General features: G+C 36.7%; 1 protein-coding gene and 1 pseudogene across 4 annotated transcripts in view; both read left to right on the top strand.

Moving 5' to 3' along the window:
• LOC149572814 (putative pentatricopeptide repeat-containing protein At3g47840 pseudogene) overlaps positions 1-13,286 on the top strand; it is a 36,605-nt pseudogene extending 23,319 nt beyond the window's left edge. For 2 of the 3 annotated variants that reach the window (XR_016359979.1, XR_016359978.1), the window contains 2 exons: positions 11,573-11,836; positions 12,975-13,286. The product of XR_016359979.1 is annotated as a putative pentatricopeptide repeat-containing protein At3g47840 pseudogene, transcript variant X2 (transcript). The remainder of the gene's footprint in view (positions 1-11,572; positions 11,837-12,974) is intronic. The other variant, XR_016359980.1, reaches the window with a different exon arrangement.
• On the top strand, positions 6,663-9,938 carry LOC149572815 (uncharacterized). Its single transcript, XM_089813894.1, has 3 exons — positions 6,663-8,572; positions 8,727-9,126; positions 9,245-9,938. The coding sequence occupies exons 1-3, from the start codon at positions 8,453-8,455 to the stop codon at positions 9,403-9,405; spliced, it is 681 nt and encodes a 226-aa protein (XP_089670020.1). The 5' UTR covers positions 6,663-8,452; the 3' UTR covers positions 9,406-9,938.
• Positions 13,287-16,611: the final 3,325 nt, after the last annotated feature.

The raw sequence follows: 16,611 nt of genomic DNA, 5'->3' as shown, positions 1-16,611 counted from the left end.
TAAAATGTTCAATTTCCTTATGGCGTTCAAGATTGAATTCGATTGTTTTAGCTTTAACCATGCATTCAAAGACAAGTGTTTAAGCATACAAGTTCTTTGCCAAAACAAACTTAAAGCAAAACCTGCAAACAATATGGTTAGTGATTTCTAGAATTCTCCAACCTTCAATGCGCAAGTGAAGAAATATCCTTGCAAAACCACAAGTTAGGGCCTCGAAAATGTATGACAAACATGAAATAACCCTGCAATGAAAATGTTAACACAAAAAGTTTGGTCTTTGACAAAAAAAAAAGAGGGATCTAAACAACGTCAAAATCTAATGAAACTAACACCATCACGACGGGCTCAAAATTGGCTTTTTAGCGATATTTTGTTTTTCGAAAACGGAGTCCGTATGCTCAAGTTATGAGCAAAAAATTGAAGGCTGCTCCTTATGATCTAGAAGGGCATGTGGAATGCTGGTGTAGTGATGACGTCAGCGACCTGCAGGCTTAAATTTGACAGTTAGATGCATGTCAGGGAATTTTTTTTGTTTTTTTGCTAAAAAAAAGAAAGAGGTCAGATCTAAATGATTTTATTAAAAAGAAAAGTTTTATCTTTAAAAATAAGTTTGACAAGCAAATCAATACTTCTAAGTTTAATTTAAATATCAAAATAAAAAATAAAAAATTGCTATAGGAGGGCGGGTGGAGAAATGGCGGAGCGAAAAGGCGAGGCGAAGTGGAGGGAGGGTTTAAGCGGCGGTGGTAGAGGAGATAAGCGGTGGAGCGAGGGAGGAGTTGTAGGGCCAAGTGAAGTGGGCATGAGCGGAGGGAGCAGAGGCATGGGGAGGAGGGTTTAATGGCAGCGAGGGAGCACGAGCAAAGGGTTGCAAGTGGCTGGTGGCAGCGGGCGAGGTAAGAGCAACGCAGGGAAGAGGACGTGGGCGGAGGCGGCGCTCGTGACGGGAAGTCACGACAGTGTGCGGCAAGATGTAGCGGTGGTGAGGGCGGCTAGGGTTAATGTGCGTGGGCGGAGGAGTTGCAGCACCGAGTGGAGCGAGGGTTGCGGGTGTAAGCAGAGTGGTGGGAGTAGGGAGAAGACAAGCGGCAGACAGGAGGCAAGGTTGTGGTCGTAGGGAGGAGGTTGCAGCGATGCCACGGATTGAGAGCAGGGAGGAGCCACCAAGTTAGGAGCAGGGCGCGGGGGCGGTGCCTGCGGTGGTGGCGCCTGTGGGTGCCAAACCTGCATAAACTGAAAACGATTTTATTATTATTATTATTATTTTTGATTTTTTTGAATTTTTTTTTTTTCCATTTAGACTTTTTGACCACACTTTTTTTTTACAACTTATATATATATATATATATATATATATATATATATATATATATATATATATATATATGATAAAAAAAAAACATAAAAACAAACTCCTTTTTTTTACCTATTTATTTGTCAACAAAGATAGAGATTTTTTTTTGAACAAAGAAGTATACTCAACGTATATACACTCCTACAACTTGGAAATAGAGAAATAATAAATATAGAGTGTTATATGTCAAAAGACTTCTCTTGTGTTCTTTAAGCACGATGATAGGCTTTATGGCTCAATTAGAAGCTCCTCGTGAAACTTGATCTCCAAGTGCAAGCCTTCAACCTACAAGCTTGAAAACTCACACATAAACTTAAAAACACGTTAGATGATTAGTTTGAACCCGTGAAGTGGGTCCCACCGGACGTGCCAAAATGTATTGCATAAAAATGTAACAACGGAATAAACAATAAGCAACTAAAGACTATTCCTATATGTTCATGCAAACCTCAAATATGAAAGACAACATGTAAATAATGACATGAAATCAAAAGAGCTTAGACCATTCAAAATAGCACTAATGCAAACCTCATAAAATCACCAAGTTGTTGATGATTTTATTGTTGTGGGATGTGGTTGCTCACAAATCTTGCAGCATAACAATGGGTTACATAATGCTTCATGGAAATGAGGAGAGGGCTCTCCTTTTATAGGAAATGAGATGAAACAGACGGTTGAGATTCAATGCAAGATGAAGGGCTAGGATCTCTCAGGATCAATGAGGTGTCCCTGAGGTGGAAGTCAAGTGGATCCATGTGGATTAGGGTTTTTGACCATTCAAAGGGGGAAAGATGCTCACACATGTGTGAGCAACTTTTGATGTGATGGGTCAATGACATGTGTAAGAGGGTTGGAGGCTCAAGGTTTCGCACACATGTGTGAGACACTTTTGAAAGCGATGGATCAATGACAGGTGTAAGAAGTGTGGAGATCAAGATTTCTCACACATGTGAGATACTTTTGAAAGCGATGGATCAATGACATGTGTGAGAGGTGTAAGAGTCACATGTCACATGTGACTAGGGTTTGCTAATCCTTTGATTAGGATTGTGCAAATGATTAATGATGCAATTAGATGAGAAACTAGGATTAATTAATGGATAAGTGGATTGACTTAAGTTAGAAGGATGGGTTAGGTTAGGAAAGTGAGGTTGGGTGAGGGTTAAAGTTAGGAGCCATGTGCTCAAATAGGATTAAATTTAATATTTAATTCCAAGTGGGATTAAAAAAGGATTAATTAAGTAAACGAAGTAATTTACTTAATTAAAGTGAATGGGTTAAGATGTAATTTAGTTTATTTAAATCAAGGAAAGGCGAATGTAATTAAATAAATGTAAATTTATTTAATTAAATGTAGGAATAAATCTATAATTAAATAGATAATAAATATCTATTTAATTAGTAATGAAAAGGGTATTTGGACAATTTTAGGTGTCTACAGTTCCTAATGTCATTTGGTTGACTTCTGAAGAACTTTTAATGCCCTCGGTTGGGGTTGAATCCTGTTCTGGATAGAGTTATTCTTCGTCATTGCTGATCCTTTTGTTATAGGTTTCTTGATGCTCTTGTCCTGTCTAGGATACCAATTTCTTAATCCATGATCTTGCTGGAAGTGTGTGCCCTTCTTGACTTGTTTCGACACTTTAGTCCAGCCTTCCTTTGTTTGCATATTGCCTGGCATAGATTTGGCAGAGTCTCACCATGGAGGGGGATGCGTTTTGTCAAAATTTTCCTTGTCTTTTCTCAAAGAAATCTGCCGTTGTTGCTTGGGTCTTGGAATTTGATGCTCATGGATTCCTGCAAGAGCCTCAAGCTTGTTTCGGCATTGCAGAGGCGATGGTTGGGTTTGATGCTCTAAACCAGGGTAACGTGACTCGCGGTGAGTCACGCGAGTCAGCGAGCCGCGCTGACCTTGCCGAGTCACAATGACTCGTGACCCGCGAGCGGAGAGTCACGAAGAGTAACTCGCATGACTTGCGTGACTCGCGAGTCATCGAGTGACTCGCGTGACCCGGCCGCGGCAGGCTTGAAATCCGGCAATTAAAATATAAATTTTACAAGTTTTTTTAATTTTGTTTTTTACATTTCTCACGCATGTAACCTTAAAAGGGCTCCCATAACAATCTATAGTGAAAAGAAAAAAGAGAGAGAGAGGTAGAAGAGAAATAGAGTTTTCTTGTTTTGCAACCAGCTGAAAGGAAGAGGAAAAAAGCTTGCATTTGTGACATTGGAGCTTGCATTTAGATCATCAAAGAGTTTATAGGAGCTCTTCTCAACACTTTCCAAAGCATTTGAAAGAGGTAAGACTTGATTGTTTAGATTTTGATGATTTTTTTGTCTATGCTTATGGTTTTTTTGCATGAATTTTTTTTGTTTGTTTATGAGTTGTTTTTTTACTTTAGATCTTCATAAAATGCAATGCTGAAATGGTAATATTTCGTCTAAAATGTCTTATTGCAGCAACATTTACATATTTCCTTAATTAAGTCATAATGGCTTTTGGAGGTAAAAAACCCAAGCTCTCTAAAGGCAACAAAAAAGATGAGTGTTGGAAGTTCACCATAGAATTTCCGGGTAGAAAGAGAACTCAAACAAAATGCCTATTTTGCAAAACCATTAATAGTGGAGGGATAAATAGATTAAAATACTATATTGCTGGCATATGTGGTTATGATACTGAGCCTTGTGGAGCTGCAACTGTTGAGGCTCAACATTTTTGTTATGTAGCCTTGTAAAAATATGAACAAGAAAAAGAATTAAAAAAAAACAATTAGAACAATTAGCTCAGATTGGTTCTAGTTCCCTTCCACGCTCATTTGCAAATGTTTCTGAGTCAGTAGACTGTGTTGGAGAAGGTTCTTCCCGTCCCCCCTATCGTCCTAGTGCTTCTGTTGCTTGTGCTTCTTCTACATTTATTCCTTGCACTTCTAGTGATGCTACTGCTGCTACCCCTTCTAATAGTGCTGGCTTTACCTTTCGTCCTAGATTTAGAAAATCTAGTAGGTTGGACAATTTTTTTGTACCACGTACCACTCCTGGTGCACAACCCTCACTTGAGAGCATGGGCTGGAATAGGGAGATACATGAAGCTGGAGTAAGAGCAATTTGCAAGTTTTGGATTTTCTGCGACATTCCATTTATAGCAGCCAGGTACTTCAAGTTTTCAACTTCATTTATATTTGATTGTTTTATGTTTTAAGTTTTAAAATTTATATTCAATTTTATACTTTTAACTTGATGTTGAAAATTTGAAATACGGTAATTAAAATATTTTTATAAATGTAACAAGACTCCTTATTGGTAGGGGATGATTGATGCAGTTTCCATCTGTGGTGCGGGTTTCAAAGCCCCCACTGAAGATGAGTTGAGTGGCCCCCTCTTGCTAGATATGGTTGAGAAGATGAAACTTGAGTTGGAGGACCACAAAAAGATTTGGAGCCAAAAGGGGTGTACCATCATGCCGGATGGATGAATAGATAGGTGGTCCAAAACCCTCCTAAATTTTCTTGTTTCAAGTGGAGGTAACTCATCATGCTCTACTTCTTGAAGTCTAAAATTTAATGTATACTATTATTAAATAACGAAAATTTTATTTTATTGAGTATTGATTCTTGAATGATAATTATTTTGTTTAATTTTCACTTTCAGGATCCACCATGTTTTTGAGGTCCATAGATGCTTCCTCACGTGGAAAAATGCAAAATTCTTATATGAGACTATTGAGGAGGTCATAAGGGAGGTGGGGAAGACAATGTTGTCCAAGTAGTGATTGATAATGCAGCGAATTATGTTGTTGCAAGTAAAATTTTAACTTCTTACTTTCTAAGTTCTAGTTCTAAAAAATTTGTTTTAGTTTTTCATTAAATTTTGAAAATTAAAATTTTTTTAATACATCAAAAATTTTCATTGTTTACTAACTAATTTAAAATTGCTACAGGAAAACTATTGATGGAGAGACACCCAAAAATCTTTTGGACTCCATGTGCGGCCCATTGCATCAACCTCATGTTAGAGGATATTGACAAGCTTGTATGGGTGAAATCATGTGTTACCAAGGCCAAAAATCTTTTGTAAGTTCATCTATAATCATGCCTTGGTCTTCAGCACTATGAGGAAATACACGAAGGGAAAAGAGTTGGCTCGTCCTAGTTGTTGTGAGGTTTTCACAACATCGCCCCAAAATTTTGGGGACCCCCCTTTTTTTTTATCGCCTCTGCAAATTTTTGGATTGTCCAACAATTTTGAAAATTTCACGCCTTGGCACTTTCAGGCCAGTGGGAAGAGGGTTAGATTTATTTTCACCCGGTTTCCACTTGATTTTCTAGAGCCACCAATTTCATTCTTGAGCCGAACAAATTTTAAAGAGCAACACTTGGTAGGATAAAATTGTAAATTTTGTACTTAGACATTTTTCCTTTGAAAATTTGGATAATTTTCAAAAATGAAAATTTTGTTAAATTTGGTCTTTTGGAAAATCTTGATTATTTTTGGTGAAGAAAATTAATTTTTGTGATGGTGAAATAAAATTGCAAAATCGATTTTTGGCTCTAGAAGAAATTTTATTTTATTTTTGTCAAAAAATTTATAATTGGCATAGCAAAATCGATTTGGGTAAAAATTGCAAAAAAAATGGCTTTAATAGATTAAAATTGCCTTGAAAACTTTTTGCCTTTAATGAAATTGGTAATTTAATATTGAAAAAATGGCTTTTGGTTAGCTAAAATCCAAATTTAATGACGTATTAATTACTAAACCCCCCATTAAATGGAAATATTTAACACCCTCAAGGCATAATTTAATTTCTTTTTGCAATTTAGAACTAATTGGCAATTTAGAAAGTTAATTTTCATCATGGCAAAATTAATTTTGGTTAAGTATTTAATTGTGGGCCATAATTTTGCATTAATTATTTGTTTTTCTTTCTCCCAGGGTCCAAGAAGAAAGTTGGGTATAAGAGGAGGCCTCTCTCCCATTTCTTCCTCACTTCTCACTTCTCCTTCTCAAGGCGTTGGTGATTTTGCAAGAGCAGATCTGCACTTTTCTTGCTTGGCAAATTTTGTGGAGGGCAAAATTTGTGGGAGCCGAATTTTGTGGTAGCCAAAATTTGTGGGAGATAAAATTCTGATTTTTACAAGTGGCTGCGATTTTTGCCCTAGGTTGGGAAATTTTATTTGGAGGTGAATTGCATGATAAATTTCTAATTTGCAAAGTGATTTGAACTTCTTGAAAGTCATATCCTAGGTTCTGAAAAGTCGCTGTGAGTTTACTAGTAGAGGTAATTTCAAATCATTTAGAGTTGCAAGGGGTTCTTAAGTTGACATCCATCTTTCGCTCTAGTCTAAGGATTGCTCCTCTTGGTTCTTCTTGCCTTTTGGTCTACCACTCTACTATCCCGTAATAGGGTGACAAGCATGGAGGATGATAGTGCAAGTAAGAATCCCAAGCGGGCGAACACTAAGAAAAACAAAGAGGATATGATGCCCAAAACTATTTTCTTCTTGAAAATGAGGCAAATAACCAATACCAATGGCGGTACCGTAAAAGGATATACAAAAGGCAGTTGCACATCACAGCCCAAGCGTCAACACTTCCATTTCAACCATGATGAGCAACATTGAGGTGGCGCTTGATTTTGAGGATATCAGAGAAGAGGATGTCAATGAAACAGATTTTGGATCGAGGTTGGATGAGTTGGGGAAGGTTGCTATCAAGAAGAAGCATTTGGGCACCCTTTCCTCTCTTAGTGCTTTTATTGGATTTGCAAATGAATATGAGAAGGATCATGAAAAGATGTTACAAGCAGCAAGCAGCGTGGTGAAGTCAACGGAACTCAGGGCGAAGCACACACCTTGTCCTCCTATGGAAGAAGTTAACGAAAGGCTAGCTAAGTATTGCCTTAGCTAAGAAAATGAAAGAAAAGGGAAGATTTATATTAGAAGATCATTTGATGTAAGCCCAAGTGACAATTTCCCTTTCTTCTAGAATAGGACAAGTGTCTATTTCTGATTGGACACCATTTTGGTGCCTTCTCATTGGTTGCCACTTTTTGCACTTTTTTCATTGGTCCATTGATGAGGTGCTAGCTTCTCATTTGCCGATGGGGTGGCAACCCTAATTAGGGTTTTGAGGATCCAATCTGGATCGTTGATCTTGTTTTGATCTCCACAGTCCGTTGTATTTTTGGCCCCTATAAAAGGCCATTTGCTCTCATTTGTAAAGTGGTCGAAGAAATTGTTGCGAAGATAATACCAAAATGCTCTCTTTTTCATTGTTGCGATTGGCATGTTGATCAAGAACATTGGGTGTTATTGCATGTTTTCTACTTCCACTTAGTTAGATTTCCTTTCAAGTTGTTAAAGTTGGTTTCATTTCAAGTTGCTAAGTAGGAGTGAAGTAGATGGATAGTTGTATGGTAGCATTGGTAAATGTTTGATAGGGATCAACACTAGGCCACTAGCATCCTAGCGGCTGGTTGGGAAGCTTTGTGTGGTATGCTAGTTTATTATTCCTTTGAATCATTGCACCTGTGGAAGTGAGGTCGCTGGTCAGCTCTCATTAGGTTCGATCTCCGTCCATTTGCTAACCTTCCATTCATAAGAGTAGGAGTAGAATAGTAAGTAGCTGGGTAGTCGAAGCTTAGAGAAGTAAGTTAAGTGATAGAACTCATCCATTCACATTCCACAACCATTGCTTTCCCATCAACATCATCACTGGCAGACACATCCTCCATCACCACCATCATCAACATTATCTGCCTCTGCACATTTCACAAACCGAGTCACCATCACCTTCATTCCACCAAAGTCCAAGTCATCCTTGAATTAATAGCGTAAGACCCCTACATGATTACCAACAAATCACATCGATAAAACTGAGCGAGTATCCAACAGTGTAAGGAACATTGGAGTTATACTCATGTCCCATGAGCACTAACTTTTCAAGAGAGGAGTTGCATGTTTGATATCCCATATCGAATAGTCAAATCCTAATATGTTATGTAAGTGATACAAAACTCGCATCAACACTAGTATCACAAGATTTGCCTCTAACTTTATCACACTACAATCCTTGTTGACTTCAAGGTTAGAGTTGAGGTGCATGTTTGTTGGTCCAGAATGGAGTTCCTCCTCCTTTGCCAATAGCCCTGCAGGGATAGATGCAACAAAATGCATTTATGATGATGATGGTTTTTGGGAGCCATGTTCGAAGATTGTGGAGGTAATTTAAAATTTAAATTTAAAATTTTAAAAGCTTAAGTCTTAAAATTTTATAAATTAATTTATCTCATACATATTTTTGTTTTATTTTCATTGTGCAACTTTGCAAAGTTTCATCATTCACTAAATTGTTTTTTTGTTCAATTGTTTTGTAGATCACCGAGCCCCTTGTAGCCCTCCCACGAGTTGCTGATGGCGAGAAGCCCTCTATGGGCTACATTTATGAGGGCATGGATAGGGTCAAGGAGGCTATTAAGGCCAAATATGTAGGAGTTGAGGAAAACTATGGCCCTATTTGGGACATAATTGATAGGAGATGGCAAAATCAGCTTCATAAGCCCATCCACGCAGCAGCCTATTACCTCAATCTGGCATACCGTTTCCATGATGATTTCAAGGCAGATGAGGAGGTTCTTAGTGGCCTATACATAGTGATATCGAAGATGTCCCCTAATCCCATAGATATATTGCTTGAGATGGATGCCTATAATAATGCATCAGGGCCCATTTTTTCAAGTGAAATTTGCAAAGAAGGTCATATAAAATTGCAGCCAGGTAAAAATTGCAGCTTAAGCCTTATACAATCTAGTTTCTAAATTTCTAGCTTTAAACTTAAAGTTCAAATTTTGAAATGAGACTAATATTTTTTTGTATTCCTTTTTTCAAAATTCAGATAGATGGTGGCAAATGTTTGGGCCTTCAACTAAAAACCTTCAGCAAATTGCCATTCGCATTTTGAGCCAGCCAAGTAGCACTTCTGGATGTGACGCAACTGGAGCATGTTCGAGCACATCCACTCGAAGAGGCGTAATAGGTTGTCTGTGCAGAAAATGAATAGGCTAGTCTTTGTGCACAACAACCTGCGCATTAGGATCAGGGAGATTTTGGATAGTGACACCTCTCCGATTACTCTAGAGGAGGTTGATCCGAAGTCTGATTGGATCACTGAGGCTACTGATCCTGTCTTTGATGATGAGGACCTACAGTGGCTTGACCAGACAGATAGAGAGGGCCAGGCTGAGGCTGTGGCTATGGCAGCAGAGGATCAGAGAGCTCCAGTTGTTCCTAGTGGCACCTCATAGACATTGGCAGAGCCAGAGGCAGAGAGTACAGTTGATCCTAGAGGCACCTCACAGGCTGATGCTATGGCTATCGAGACATCCAGGACCCACCTTAGATGCCTTACTAACAGGCATTTTATAGATTATACTGACCCTGAGGTTGAGGCTAAGGTTGGGGATGAGGATGACGATGAGGATGAGGATGATGATGAGGACTCCGACTAGGAGCCATAGCTGTAGACTTATAGTCTTGTTTTAACTTTTGGTTTAACAGTTTAACTTAATATATGATCAGCATTTGGAACATTTGAATTTGATGATGACTATTGAATTTTGATGTGTTGGATTTCATAATACGTAATTCATATACATTTTGATGGTTTGCAACTTTGCATGGATTTATCATTTTATATATGATTCTATGTTTTACACTTTTACTTTTATAATGTTTCCTTCAGGCTTCAGCTACTGTTTAACTTTAAAGTATGTCTAAACTTTAAAGTTAAACTTTAAACTTTAATTATTAGTAATATAGTAATTACTTTTAGTAATTTACCTTTGTAGTATTGTACTTATGTAATTGATGTTTGACTTTTAAGTTTTAACTTTAAGTATGTGCATTATGATCAAATTATCTTCTATTTAATGATGTTATTGTGTCTTTACGCTTTATTCAATAATGGGTGCATGGAATGTTCTTTAAATCCTAAAAAATCTAAAAATTTCGAGGTTTTTTCACTTTGCTGATTCACTGCCGAGTCACCGCTGAGCCGGGTTAGGAGTTAGAGCCGGGTCACAAGTCAAGTTACCTTTGCCGAGTCCGAGCCGAGTCCGAGTCTTGTTACACTGCTCTAAACAGTTCTAAATATTTCCGTATTTGGTCTTGACAAAAAACTTTAATTGTTCTGGATATTTTTGATTGCATTGAGGTTTGTGTTTGTCGCTTTTCGCTTGCAAAGCAGACTAAGTTGCCATATGTTCATGCAAACTTCTTATTCATGTCACACCAATGAATTTGTTTCAGTTTTCCTCCATATTTTTTAACCTGCTTTATATGATGGTCCTGGTTCCTTGCAATCATTATGCTGTAGCTTCTTCTCTGTTTACATGGGTTTTCTTAAGGAACTCTACTTTTTTTTCTTGTATCTATTTGCAATTATAACTTGAGCACGATTCAGTAGACTATATTTATTTCACCATTTTTTAATTTACTAGTTGCATTCCCATATCTTTCGAGGCGTATATCATTTTACTTCGATTGAGTGGGATGTAATATGGTTCCTATGTTTCATTCTTTTCATTTTGGTTTAGATAGTTTTGATGATGCAAAGAGGTTGTTGCCTACAGCCGTGCCTTTGAAGAATATGTTTTCACCATCTGATTTACATTTGGGTAATATTCCCATTAGTGCTCTAATTAATTACTGGAGCAAAACAAAAATTTACTTTGTACTCATGTTAGAAACAAATCCACTTTCCTGTCTGAGCTGATTGCTTGAATAATCAAATTCTTCTTTTATCAGCGTAAAGATCCCTGGTAGAGTTTTATGAGACAACTTACAGGTTGCAATCTCAGAGAATTTGTTAATATTGAATAATTAAGTTCTTCTTTCGTAAGTATACAGAGCCCTGGTGCAGATTTATGAGATGATTTACAGGTATCAGTTTCAGAAAAAATGTTTATATATCAAATTTTGCTAGAGCATCACTGTTTGGTTAAATTTATATTTTATAAAACTTTGATGACCAATAGATGCAATATGCTCTTTACAGTTTGACTGAACTCTCCTTTAAAATTTGCTAGTTGATGTAGCAAAGATGTGCAGTAGAAACTTTCACTCATTATATTTGACTGTCATTCTGTCAAGTCAATTTGGCGTACACTGACTTAAATTTTTATGATTATTCTGATGTTTGGTCTCCTTGATATTGCCAATGCAGGTCTTCAAGTACTTCATCAAAATGCTTGGTTTGTTGTTACAAATGACTCATATGCATCATAGAAGCCATGGAAGGTGCTCAGTCTTGTTTTGATGTTCTCTGATGATTTAATACAAAGTATGAATTGAATTTGTCCCAACCCCATCAATTATTGCATCAAATGTCCGACATCAACCATGGGCAAAACTTGCAGAAACACATCCAACAAATTCTTTTTGTGACATCAAATGCAACACTCAGCAGTGACACAATGTGCATACATAGGTATAGTTTCACAACCCAATTTATCAGTCTTGATCAGTACAAAAAAATCGTAAGGATTCAATATGTTCTTTCTTATAAGTGATAATTATCTTAATAACATTTATTGTTTTAACTGATTTTTTTGTTTGTTTTGTGAGTGTATTAATCTCAATCTAACCTAATACATTGTGGAAGTTTCAGTAAGGTGCTTAATAAGTTGTCATGTTAATGATGAATCTAATCACAGAAGAAAACTTTCCATCATGTTTATGTAAAAAACATACTATGTGCCTTTAGACATATCTTGGGTTTCTTCATTCAAGTCAAGCACTTTAACATCTTGTTTCCAACACAAATATATTTTCAGATAATGGTGAGTTAATGATCCATATATACATCAACTTATATTTCAAGAGTTGTAAAGATCACGAGTCCAGAAGTACATTATAGCTTTATTTTTCTTTAAGTATCCTTTTCACATGAAGAAAGTGATTATTATGGTTAAGAAATAATCAATAATTTGAGCTATCCATTTTTTTTTGCTGACCCCATTCACCCATTCCTCTTCGCATTGCCTGTTTTCCCTCAATTCTTTAATGGAAGGTATAAATTTTTCATCAATCAAACCTATTTTGATTTTAGATTTGGATTTGTGCCTTTGAATTGATTATTCTTGCCTTATTACCCTCCTGTCTGCGATTTTTTTGTGTTTATGAAGTTTTTGGGAGTCGAAATCAAAAGAATATGAGGTTTTATGTCTGATCTGTAATTATAGGGTCTCTTCGTAGTCTTTCGGTAGCAATTTATTTGTTTTCATGTGGATTGAGAACGTAATTGCCTTGTAATAGCGAAATATGTTTCTATTAGGTCGACATTAGGTTTACAGAGTAGATGTTGCAGTGGATTGTTGGCTTATCTTCTAGGAGTTGATTGTGAAGATGCAATTATTGAAAAATTATGTTGTAATTGAGGAATTTTGTTTAGTTAGGGTAAAATTGTGTCATCCCTCTGCAGTTTGTCAGCAGCTGTCTAATGATATACATATATTAGCTAATTTTCTGATGTAATTGGAGAATCTGTTCAGTGCAGGGCAAAATTGTGACACTGTTGTTGTTTTATGTGCTTTATTAAGAAATTAGGGTTGTAATTGTGGATGCAGATTGAATTGGGGCTAAATTGGGATAATGACTTAAGTGGAACTGTATACAGATAACTAAGATAGTTGCCAAAATTGTCGATGCTGATGTAACGGGGGCAAATTTAGGAGAAAAAGGAATACAATTTGGTTGTATATGTATAATATCTACGTTTCAATTTACTGGGGCAAAACTAGGACAAAAGGCAGGAATGCAATTTGGTTGTACACATAATTTTTATGTCCTGACTTGAACCCTGATTTCATTGGGGCAAAATCAGGACCGATGTAAGTTATATATGTGCATAATAAAAAATTATAGGTTGTAATTGTGAATGCTGACATAATTGGCGGGCAAAATCAGGTCTGACTTAGTTATATCTGCATAATTAAAAAGTATAGTTTGTAATTCTGAATGCTGATGTAATTGTGGCAAATATAGGACATGGCAAAATTAAGACTGCAATATGGTTGTATATGCATTGTTTAGAAATCTCGGTTATAACAGTTTCTGGTTTGACTGGTCTAAAGCTTGAGCAATAAGCAAGAATTTCTTCTATAGCAGCTATTTTTACATGCCTGGGCATATTTCTTATGCTTTGGGGTGTTTTTTCAAAGATGTGTATTGCATGCATGTAAAATCTTTCTGTATGACTTTGAAAGATATGAATAAGAAAGTATGAAAGGAATTCGTAATGAAACTGGATAGCATCATCCTTTTAGTGTGTCCAAGCTTTTTTGTTTCTTTTAAAAGAGAGAGCGATCAAGTGTTGTTGTAAGTTATAATATGATTATTATAAAAGAGGTAAGCCCATTGTGCCTATTGGTAACTGTTTTTCAATTTAGCTTTCCATTATGATTCATGGATGCTCTCATTTATATGATCTTATATTACTCTTTTCCGTGTAGTGGTATTCATTGTATTTATTTCCAGTCTGGAACCATTGTCAGGAATGTGGTTGAACTTGGAACTGTAACCTTTCATCTTACAGTGTGATAGATTCCAGGACTGCAATTCTGTGATTATAATAGATAATGAACATTATGATAAGTTTGTATCATGCTGTTTAAATGATTTCCTTTTGGTTCTTTTTATGTAGATTAAAAAATAAAATAAAAAATAATGTGAGCTATGTCCCTGGATATAAAACACAATCTTTACAAATTTGATCCCCGCAATCATAACATCATCTAAGCTTGCATCATTATCTCAATATACTTGATGAACAGAAAGAGCATATAACATAAAATTTAAAATGATATGTAATAATAAATTTTAGCAATCACAATTTTTACCATATGCTGCCAATATGCTGTCTAATGGTAGTGGGAGAGAAAATATCATGGGTGCACTTTAATGCCAAATCACAGAGCCTACATGACTGTCATGTACCACCAGTAGTACGTGATATCCAACCCTTCATGGATGGTCTATACTGGAGAATCTCATGAGCAGAATTGAGGCAATCACATTTGAATATAACACAATTGGCATCTAGTAATAACAATTCCATGGCCAATGATCTAATGGCACTCAAATATTGCACATCTCTATATGTTGGATAGCTAGTCCTAATCACTTGTATTGCACACACAATAGTATGGTAAGTCCAACATAGCCACACATTGCATCAAAGGAAAAATGATACATAATGTTAGACACATGGAGTGTCCAATATAAGGGATTGACATATGCAGTGGCTAATCTAGAGATGGCATAGATACATGCTCATGCAAATTGCATTTACATCTCTACACAATCACACCCACCAAATTGACAACAATCATTTATCTCTCATCTTGATAATCATATCAACCAGTGTGCTTATTCCCATAAGAGAACCTTTGGTAGGTCTCATGCAAGGTTACAATTTCCTTACCTTGTGGCCACCCAGGTCCTAATCTGGTTCAAACTGTGTCTACAGTTCTGAACCAGTGAGGTAGGCTACTGGATCTATCTGTGGGTCCAACCTTGCCAAACCTAGGTGGACTGAAGATGTATTTGCACCCAAGAATTTGTTGGGACGTCAGTGCCTCCATACCCTCTAGATTGGTGCCTCTGTCCAGCATAGACCGATGGATTTGTGACGTGCTTAATTGCCTCCTGCGGATCTTTGTCTCTGGCTGTTGTAATGTTCATTGACAATGCGAGCTTTTCGTGTAACGACAACAATGATTCCAACAAGTGGTATCAAAGCTTTGGGTTACAAGTTCAAATCCCTCAGGTCATGCTGAGGGGGGATTGTTGGGAGGTCAATGCCTCCATCCCCTCTAGGTTGGTGCCTCTATCTAGCATAGATTGATGGATTTGTGACATGTGCTTAATTGCCTCCCATGGATCCGTGTCTCTAGCTATTGTAATGTTCATTGATAGCTCGAGCTTTTGGTGTAATGACAATAGTGATTTCAACACAACTAGTTGCCAACTGAACTTGGGTTGAATTTTCTTTTTATTTCAAAAATAGACGAAGTGTTTTGTTTTTCACAAAAAGTGTAATCCGACTATTAAACCCTAAATTTGGTTATTGAAAGCAACAAAAAGGAAAAATCTATCTAATTTATGCTATTGTGAATGAAAACCAATTTTTTTTCTCGCCATTGCACAAAGAGAGTTGAAGATTGATAGGTGAATACCCTGAGTTGATTGTTGAACCATTCCTACACATTTGCAAGTGTTGGTTTGTTCTCAAAGGATTGAAGAAGAAGATTCCTTCAAAAGAGGTAGTTTGAAAAAATAAAATAAAAAAAAATTAAAGTTTTTTTAACATTTCTTTTTTACAAATGAAATCTCTAGTTTTGTGTTGACGTTTTTTTGTTTTTGGTTTGTGCCTATTCTTGTTAGTGTGTTAAGTATTAAATGGCAAGTGCCTCCAACTTTGGGAGTGAACCTTTTGCTTCAAAACATACCACACTTTCCCCTCTGGAAGAAATATATGGAAATGGTACAACAACTTCTAGGTGGAGGTTACACTTGGATTTGTTGTCATTGCAAAGCACAATATAATATCTCATGCAGTCTAGTGAAAGAACATTTGTGCATCTTCCTCAACAAGGCATTTAGTTGTGTCTTGACAAACCAAAAGGTAAAGACCTTATAGAGGAACACACATTGGCATATTTTGAAGAGTAAGCAAAAGTAGACCAAGTAGCAGGGAAACTAGCTACAGGTGCTCATCCTTTGTTGAAGACTAAGAAAGGATCGAGGGCCTCTCGATAATCTTCCCTTCTTGAACCTACATAGAACCATACATTTTTGTTTGTATGCAAAGAACAATCTCTGGGGCATAAGAGATCAAAGGGGCCAATGAAAATGACATTTCACAATGAGTGTAGGGAGATTGCCAATTAAGACATAGCTAGATGTGCCTATGTTGATTGATTGGCATTTAATGTTCTACTCACCTTATTGGAAAAAAAATGGTTAGATCAATTAATGAGGCTCCAATGGGTACGTGGGCTATGGGAAGGTCTATACTACTTGTTGATCTCTAAAGCTTGTGCTTATGGAGGGCAGTTTAGAAGTTTAACAGATGTGGGGCCTGTGAAACAACCTCTGAGATTTTAGAAGCTGGCTCTTTAGATTTTTAGGAATGGAAAGGGAAGAGAGAAAGAATGTAAAGCATACATATAGTCATTTGAAGTGCCAAAATACAAAGCTTTT

This window comes from Cupressus sempervirens, chromosome 2 (genome assembly GCF_028749045.1).
Source record: "Cupressus sempervirens isolate cs-2001-9-10 chromosome 2, ASM2874904v1, whole genome shotgun sequence".
Taxonomy (NCBI): domain Eukaryota; kingdom Viridiplantae; phylum Streptophyta; class Pinopsida; order Cupressales; family Cupressaceae; genus Cupressus; species Cupressus sempervirens.
The sequence above is the reverse complement of the archived record's forward strand: the minus strand, read 5'-3'. Positions and strand labels throughout refer to the sequence as shown.

Bases quoted from the DNA above. Each gene is read 5' to 3' on its own strand.
- LOC149572815 (XM_089813894.1), top strand. From the start codon at position 8,453: ATGTTTGTTGGTCCAGAATGGAGTTCCTCCTCCTTTGCCAATAGCCCT. The intron at 8,573-8,726 runs GTAATTTAAAAT...ATTGTTTTGTAG, and splicing joins CATGTTCGAAGATTGTGGAG to ATCACCGAGCCCCTTGTAGC. The intron at 9,127-9,244 runs GTAAAAATTGCA...TTCAAAATTCAG, and splicing joins TCATATAAAATTGCAGCCAG to ATAGATGGTGGCAAATGTTT.